Source organism: Sinocyclocheilus anshuiensis, unplaced genomic scaffold (assembly GCF_001515605.1).
Source record: "Sinocyclocheilus anshuiensis isolate Anshui unplaced genomic scaffold, SAMN03320099.WGS_v1.1 scaffold3077, whole genome shotgun sequence".
NCBI lineage: Eukaryota > Metazoa > Chordata > Actinopteri > Cypriniformes > Cyprinidae > Sinocyclocheilus > Sinocyclocheilus anshuiensis.
In genome coordinates this window covers 32,353-41,258 of record NW_015554865.1, presented here as the reverse complement: position 1 = coordinate 41,258, position 8,906 = coordinate 32,353, and the positions used below count along the sequence as shown (strand labels likewise).

Here is an 8,906-nt window from a genome sequence, read left to right as displayed (position 1 = left end):
ATATGTTTTTTCAAAGTTAAACTTGCATTAATTTTACATGGCTTTCTAAACATGCGGCTCTTTTGTGCGAGACGTGAGTGCAACAGTAATAGATGTCCGTCTAGAAAATGCGTGAAATATGTGTTCTTTGTGAACGGCTTGGTTTCGGTTTTGATGTAAACAAGATCTTCTCCACATTGTTTTCTTTTTCCGCAATATTTTTAATGAATAACGCAGCAGCGCCGCATCTAGTGGCTTCAACTGGATAGGCTAACAAAAACATTATATTGCAAGAACAATTACATCGTCATCGCATCTTGTGCGCCACTGATAAGGCAGCCTGACGCACACCTATAATTCGAATGCAACATTTTTGCATTCGAATGTGGATTTTTATTTTAAATTCGACGAATATTCGAAATTCGGAAAATTTTTTTGCCAGCCCTAAAGACCAGTGCTGAAACGGGGGTTTCATGACGCTTTAACAACACAAACCCCTTCACATTTAATGTGAAAATACAACTAAAACAATCCTATAAGCATCCAATAATCACATGAAGCACACCACTAAAAGCAAACTATGAGAAGATGTAAATACATTAGATGCTTCACAAAAACATTTGATTTAAGATGGTTATTTATATCATTTGCTTTAGTGTGCCAGCAAAAAAATTACCTTTATAGGGGTGGGAATCTTTAGGCAGCTCACGATCTGATCCGATTCTAGGAATAACAAACCTATTCCAAAACAATTCCTGATCTACATTTTTTACTTATTAATGAGTTTACCAACTTTGAATATCACATTTATTTGTGCATTTTTATGAAGTCACTTACATAAATACTTCTTAAAATAATTAGTAATTAATTCATAAAATCGAAACACTTGTAGGTTAAGAATTCTAACCAACTAAATATAGCTTCAAAACACAAGCAAAAGCAAGCAATTTAGACAGCCTAAAGGCTGTTTCACACTGGGTGTGATGCGAAAAAGCGAGGCGAATCGCCGACGAACGGTGCTTTCACACAGAGCACGAAACGATTTACCGCCTTCTGCTAATTCACGCCTGCACGCTAGGTGGCGCCGAGCAGAAATGCATTTAACCTCAGATATGTATCTCGTATGTGGATTTAACATCGTCTGCTGCCTAATATACAGCATTAAATTAAGATAAAGTTTGGTTCTACACCAGAAACACAAACTGTCTTGTGTTTAACTACATGTGAAAATAAATCTGTTCTCAGATACCAAAGAACGCATCCTCCTCTCTCAGAACACTCTTCTTCTGTGTGTTTACACTGGTTTTCGAAACAGAGCCTCCACTCTCACCCTTTTGTGCAACAGCAGCTCCTCTGGGCAAGCTCAAATCTCATTGGATGGCTCGTTTCATCGCGGCACGACAGGGAAAAAAATCGACACACAGGACAGAAAACAATCCTCGCTTTTTCGCACCGTGAATGATCGCACCTGGTGTGAATATTGTTTCCATTCAAAAGCGTCATCGCACTGAACATTCGCGCCAAATTTTCACGTTCAGTGTGAAAAGGCAGAACTGTGGCACTTTCTCCAAGAGGCTTGAAACAAACTACCTGCAAACTGAGCAAGTCTACCTAGAAATAAATTGTTTCAAAGCCAAATGCTGATTTAATTTTGTTAGGTTTAAGTAAAGTGATAAAAACTACTCATGGTATTATTCTTCAAAACATTCACACTTCACAACATTTTTTCACAAGTGTCTAAATTTTTGCACAGTATAGTAGTTTGCAGGTAGTTTTTCCCAAGCAGTTTGGAAAATTTGCCAGAGTTTTCCTCAGTTGCTGGAGTTTGACGGTGAGTGCACCGCTATTTCTGCACTCCTAAAGCGCCTCCTGCTGGCAGAGAATGAATTTGCACTTTCAATCAGCCCGTCTGCTGTTTTATGTTTACATTATATACATATATATTTCCCCCAGGGGAAGTGCAAGTCTGTGGGAAACACTGGAGTGCACTGGTCTGACTGTACCTGGTATCTGTCCGTTCATCTGGCTCTGCATGTGTGCTGCGGGCGGCCCGTCTGACGGCATACTGTGACCGTGGGGCAGCTGTGGAGTCGCTCCACTCTGAGTCATGGGCATGTTCTGAGTGGGTGGCTATAGAGAAACACAGAGACACTTACTCAACCACTGATTTCACTCTGTTATTTGTGACCCTGGACCACAAAAGGTCCTAAGGGTCATTTTTTTTAAATTGAGATTTATGCATCATCTGAAAGCTGAATACATAAGCTTTCATTGATGTATGGTTTGTTAGGATAGGACAATATTTGGAAATTTACAAAATATCTTCATGGAACATGATCTTCACTTAATGTCCTAAGAGTTTTTGGCATAAAAGAAAAATCGATAATTTTGACCCATACAATGTTTTTTTGGCTATTGCTATAAATATACCCCAGCGACTTAAGACTTCTTTTGTGCTGCAGGGACACATTTATCCATTGATTTAGCAGGTTTATTTATAAGTGGCAATTTAATAACGATTCCTGTTAGCCAAAATGGTCTGATATTTGTTATGCTGATTCAATTTCATACATATACTTTATAAACTCTGTGGTAAAGCCTATTATAGGCTATTTCCTTTGTGTCAACCTACACCATCATACATGCTACCTTTTTTCAAGGGCAATCTAATCTTAAATTCAATTCAAACCCAAGCTGTGTGACATTATACAGATCATATGAATTATGCACATTAGATATAAATATATTCTGGTTTCTAACCATTTTATTATACCACAGCTAAAGCCAATAAATGCCAATGTATCAGATGGGAGACTGGGAATAAATACTCACGGCGGGAAGCAGAGACTGCATGTTCTGATTGGAGTCTGCTATTGTGGCCAGATACACTAGATTTCTGTGTAGCATCTGTTGGTAGCTGCCAGAGAGCAATGAGAAAAGAGCTTTGATCGCCGAGTGAAATAGGAAAAGAATAACGCAGCATCATTTGAGAATGTGAAAGGTGTGATATAAACTCTACGGTATGTCCATGTCATCATTTACGCTCCCTCATGTTGTTGTAAACCTGTATGAGTTTCTTTCGTCTGCTGAACACTGAAGATATTTTGAAGAATGTTGGTAACCAAACAAGTTGCTGGTAGCCACACACTTCCATAGTATTTTTTGTTTCAATTATATGAAAGTAAATGGAGACCAAGAACTGTTCGCTTACCCACATTCTTCAAAGTATCTTTGTGTTTAGCAGAAGAAAGAACCTAATGCAGGTTTAGGACAACTTGAGGGTAAATACATTATGATAGAATTTTTATTTTTGGGTGAACTAATTTTTGGCAGTTAATGCAAACTGCATAAATGTTGTTGTTTTTTTTGCACTGAAATGCCAATATTTCACGCTCATTTCCAAATTTTGCACTGGATAAAACAGTTCCACTCAGCACCTTACGGACAAAATAAATAAAACCACAATATTTAATCACAGTGCCATTTTTAGCATAAATCATGCATTCTTTGTTAACAGGCTTTCACTCCGTTAGCAAGGCTTCAAAATATTTATTTTATTTTCCACCTGGTGTCACCATTTTCTCAGGTTTGACCTATAGAGCAAATATTCACCTTTTTCTGTTTTCTGATTTTTTGCTGATAATTTTTTTTTTTTTTTTTAAATATAAGAATATGGAAATTGGTGCTTTAGAATGGTAAAGTTTTTATTTATTTTTTAATATGACACTACACAAAAAATGACTTGTCAGGATTTTTGTTTTCAGTGGGATTATGTAAACAAACCGGCATATAAAGGGTTCAAATCCTGAAAATGAATGAATTTCTGGTAGTCATGATCAGGACTGATGCTGGTAAAGAAATCGGTCAGTGAATGTGAAAAAAAATATATTGCAGGGCTGTACGTTAACTTTTTTTTCACATAGCACTGGTGCTACAGAGGTTGAAAGTTTTGTAGCACAGGCCAAAAAGTTGTAGCACAAGTATAAAACGTCTGTTATCATGTCTGAAACAAACACAAGTAATGGAGTTCATCACTTAAACAGGCACTGATGTTCCATACAGAGCACAAAAAATACAAACCATCACAAAAATTGTTTTAGACAAAGTTTTCTTAATTTGCTAAAAATGGAAGAGTGCAGAAACATAACACCTCTTCCAATAATCAGGTGCTTTTTGACAGGCTCTCAGTGTGAGCGCACTTTTTGAGTACGCGCTCAGAAAAAGCGCATGCAGAACAGCACGTGAATTAAATGTTTAACCGGTATTGCTTTAAAGCAGATGGAAATAATGTAGTTTTGTGATTGCGCATAAGTGCAGTGTCCCGTGAGAGTAACTCTACCACTGAGTTAACACTGATGTGAATGCCTGTGACGTTGTACATTATATTGAGACGGAGGGAGGCGCCAGAACTGCAGCTGATAGAATGCACGCTGTAGCACGATACAACGATATTTCTTCAAAAGCAGATCGTGGAGACATTCAAAAATCGTCATATCGCACACCCCTAACTACCAAGTATAATCAATCTCACACACACAAACAAGCACAACGAAATCACTTCACACTATTAAGCGGCTGTGTTATGAACATGCAAAATTGTATCGCACGCGTGCTACAGTGGTAAATTTATTCATCGCACAGACCAGTTTTTTTGTAGCACGTGCGACATATATGTCGCACTGTACAGCCCTGTATTGATATGTAATATGTCTTTCATATTTTTGACAGACATTTTTGTCCTCCAAGTACCTCGGTGTAACTTAAAAAAAAAAAAATCTATAAATAAATTAAAAACATCAAAGACAAACTTACTGTGAACATTCAGCTGTTTTCCCTTTACTCTGGAAATCCATGATGCACTGAATCAACTGATTGTTTTCATCCAGCAACTGCAAACGAATCGTCACAAAGTTAATTAAACATTAAGATAGAAAAAGAACAAAATAATGCAGGAAAAATTTGTAAAAGCCTAACCGTATGTTTAATTTATTCTATTTAAAGCATAGCTAATCAAATCAGACCTACTTAATGAAAAACTGGTAAAAAAGAAGAAGAACAGGGCATCAAAAGCACAACCAGAGGTCCATATAACACTTATGGAAAGTAGGTGTAAGCCATTAGCAGTAGTGCTCCATAAAAATACTGATTCTCCTATTAATTGTGATTGTGAAACAAATGCTGATATCAAACCCCAAGATCAAGCTTTTATTCCAAGCCTATTTGCAGTGGCTGCGAAGCAATGCATTTTTTTTGTAATGTTGGATGCATGTTATTTTGTAGTGTACCTATTATGGGTCTCTATATTTCAATGTTTGCTGCACTGATTCTCAGTGCCGCTCTATTTCTGCAGCTGATTCAGAATCTCCAGAGCCAAGTTTGTATTGAATGTAATGCAATAAAAAGACTGCGTCTCATGCAATAACACCATAATGGCAAGAAACGCCTTTCTATTGGGTTGTTTCTGCATGCATAAACTCAGTGCAGCTGATTCTTTAAATGAATAGTTCAAAAAGATGAGTGTGAAACAGTCTGATCTTGAATCAAACTGATCTGAAAAAAATCAAAGTGCTGGTTTACGCACCAGTCAAGACAGTGACATAAGGTCATTACATCAATCATGCAATTTTGGGACTGATTCATGAAACAAGAACACACACAAAATGTGCAAATTCACGAAAACGAGAAATCGAGCAATAGCTTTTGGTCATCAAGCACCAGCAAACCAGTGCTATATGCCGCTGGATGACACATAAATTAACCTGTTACCTTAAAATACTTCCATCCGCTCATTATTAAAGCAAAACCTAAACATTAATTCAAGCAGCAGGCAACACTGATCAACAGACATGAGTAATAGAACATCGAACAATAGAGCTTCACTGACCAAATCAGACCCGAATCACAAAACAGAACCATAAAGCTCGACTGATCAAATCATACATGAGGAATTCAAAACAGATCTAGAAAACAAGTTTGACTAATCAAATCTGACAGGAATAATGAAAACCCAACGAATAAAAGCGGGTTTATCAAACCAGACCCGCGTAATCGATATACCGAGAAGTCGGGAATTAGCATACGCGCTTATAACAAAACATACGATTAATAATAAAATCAGGTGTACAGTAACTATACTAGTAATTAGAAATCGCTGGCACAATTCTTTCTGTTTGACCGTGTACACTGCGACGCTTGTACACAATCCTCTATTGTGATTCATCAGAGAGCCGAGCATGTAGCGTTAGCGGCTAACAAAGACACAAAGGCGATTTCAACCGTTTTAAACGCTAAACAACGCCTCGAGATCAGAAGCGCGACCTGCTCGTGTTTTATTCTGTAGGAGCTGTTGAATATGACGACAAACATCTCTCTAACATGTTCTGTTTATGGTGTTTTTGAGAGTGTTGGCGGGAGAGACGTTACCGCTAACTAAGTTAGCTGAACCCACTAACGCTAATGCAAACGCAATCACACTCGGTTTCATTCGGCTTGAAAAATTATTCAATGAAATTACCTTTTGTATCCCGGCAGGCGTTATATCGCCTTTAGCACGCTGCCGGAGCGGTGCGAAAGCCACAGACATCTTCGTTTATCGTTAATTGAGATCACCGCTGCAGTCAACACACAAACACACACTGAACGAGAACAAACGCGCTGAGCTGCGAAACCAGACCGATCCATTACTCGCGGAGCAGAGGGGGGCGTCGCGTCGCGTCTTCTCATCGCACTCAACACAGAAAAACCGACCAGACTGAATCAAGACGCTTAAAACATAGTTTCCGTTTATATTATCCAGCACTTGGTATTTAAAGCATGATGTCCCGATTAAAATTAAATATACACGCTACAATAGCACCGACACACCCCTGTTTAATAATAATGGTTTGTTCCTGAGTGTCACACGGGGAATTCCAAATGCCATTTGCGCAGCCTTGACTATCGCTGGTTAAAATTATGATATTATAAATAGCAACATTAAAAGCATTTCTATGTACAGTCTGCAATTGTTTTGTTTTTTCCTGTGCAGTAAGACTAGACGAATTGTTATGCAATTCTTTTACACGGTCTTTAAAAAATAGTTCTTGTTTTAATTTTACTAAAAGTTATTTTATTTTCAATTTTTTTGTTCCTCTCTGACAGCTAAACTGGCAAAATAGGGGGGAAAAGTGTTACTCATCTCATTAACACTGGCAAAGGCCACCAGCAGAGGGAGCAAAGAGGAGGGGGGAAATAGTTAAAGGGGTCATATGATGCTTTTTTAAAGATCATTATTTTGTGTATTTGGTGTAACAGAATATGTTGACATGCTTTAATGTTCAAAAAACACATTATTTTTCAAATACTGTACATTATTGTAGGTCCTCTATGCCCCGCCTCTCTCAAACGCTTCGTTTTCTACAAAGTCCCTCCTTCCGACAAGCGCAGTCTGCTCTGATTGGCCAGCTGACCCAGTGCATTGTGATTGGCCGAACACTGCAAGCACTCGTCGGAAATGTAACGCCCCTTACCATAATCGCAAGACACACACACACACGATGCGCAAAACTCCGCATTTGAACAGTCAATAGCAAATACTTAAACTAATAACAAACCATACTTACAGTAGCTGATTCAGAAGCGCCAGATTGTCATAGCAAAACGCTTGCGCGTGCCTCAAAAGAGGGCTTGTACTTTCATGAGATCGGGTTAGACTACAACAATTAATTTGTAGTCTATTTTACAAATGGGAATTCATGACAATGTTTTATATTCAAGCTACCCGTAAAATTTTAGTGTTACGTTCTTTAAAATAATCTGGAATGCAATAAAGTCATTTTTAAAGCTGTTTTTAAAGCATTTGCTACATGGATTAAAACAAAAATAGGCCAATAAATAATTCACATATCAGACAAAATTGCGTTGCAGCAAATCCTTTACATTTTAAGGTATTCAGAGCAGAGCAACATTACAAAAAAATCAGAAAAAATATAATCGGGCCTGTTTAAGGCTTTTCTTTATTTTTATAGTTTAGATGGTGATGAAAAAATGACTCGCCATCTCGTGCCTTTAGAGAGAAATGCATCTTTAAGGATTACATATAGTCTAATGAAAGAGTTTTTGTTTTCGATTTGAATTATTTCGTTTTAAAGTAGTAATTTAAAGCTTCTTCTATAGATATATTTATCATATCTGTGACTCAATTCGTTGAGTTTCGGTTCATCATTGTGAAGCCTCCTGTTCAAGACGAGAACTCTGCTTTTCTATTTATTTTATAAAAGCACAACGTTTTGTTGATATTGTGAATGCACACAAATAAAAGTAGACCCTTTACATTTCCGAATGTATTACTCTTACCTTTATGAGCAAAAATTACGGCGTATTTTAAGTTGTTTCCACTATCAAGAAAAAAATGCGAGTGAGTGCTCGCGCCGGCGCCTCCATGTCCTGCAAAGCGCCTTCAGCTTCCACTCTTCACACAAACTATTAGATATGCGCCTAATAGCGCACATTTATATCGTTTAAACATTTAAACTAACATTGTGATATGCTTGAACTGTTTTATATCTATAGATTTTATTCTAGGCAAGTCCTGATTATTTGAGAAGGCCTACATTTGAGAGGATGTACCTAAAGAAACCTCTCCATTTGATAACAGATTCGTTGGTCTGTGTTAAATAACAGACGATCTATCGCTGGAATGTGGTATGGCAAGCGCTCGTTGCTGCTGTTATCAGTTCTCTCTTGGCACTCGTGCACAATGCGCAGTCTTCACACAGACGATCGTACGCTTTGTTCTGGTAAAAGCACAAAACAAAATGCACACAAACATGTCCTTTCTCTTGATATACAATCACTGATGAACACCTTTGGTTTTAATGAGAGAAAAAAAAAACTACACGAGGGTGGATTAGAACCCAGAACCTCGGAAATGCGTGACAAAAGTTCTA

At 37.7% G+C, this 8,906-nt stretch overlaps 1 protein-coding gene across 1 annotated transcript in view; it reads right to left on the bottom strand.

The window, feature by feature from the left end:
- The window catches only part of LOC107671559 (protein SSXT-like), an 18,301-nt gene extending 11,659 nt beyond the window's left edge, over positions 1-6,642 (bottom strand). The window contains exons 1-4 of the mRNA XM_016464475.1: positions 6,494-6,642; positions 4,792-4,868; positions 2,812-2,896; positions 1,983-2,109 (exon numbers count right to left, since the gene is read on the bottom strand). Of these exons, the coding sequence (XP_016319961.1) occupies positions 1,983-2,109; positions 2,812-2,896; positions 4,792-4,868; positions 6,494-6,562 (358 nt within the window). The 5' untranslated portion in view covers positions 6,563-6,642. The remainder of the gene's footprint in view (positions 1-1,982; positions 2,110-2,811; positions 2,897-4,791; positions 4,869-6,493) is intronic.
- Positions 6,643-8,906: the final 2,264 nt, after the last annotated feature.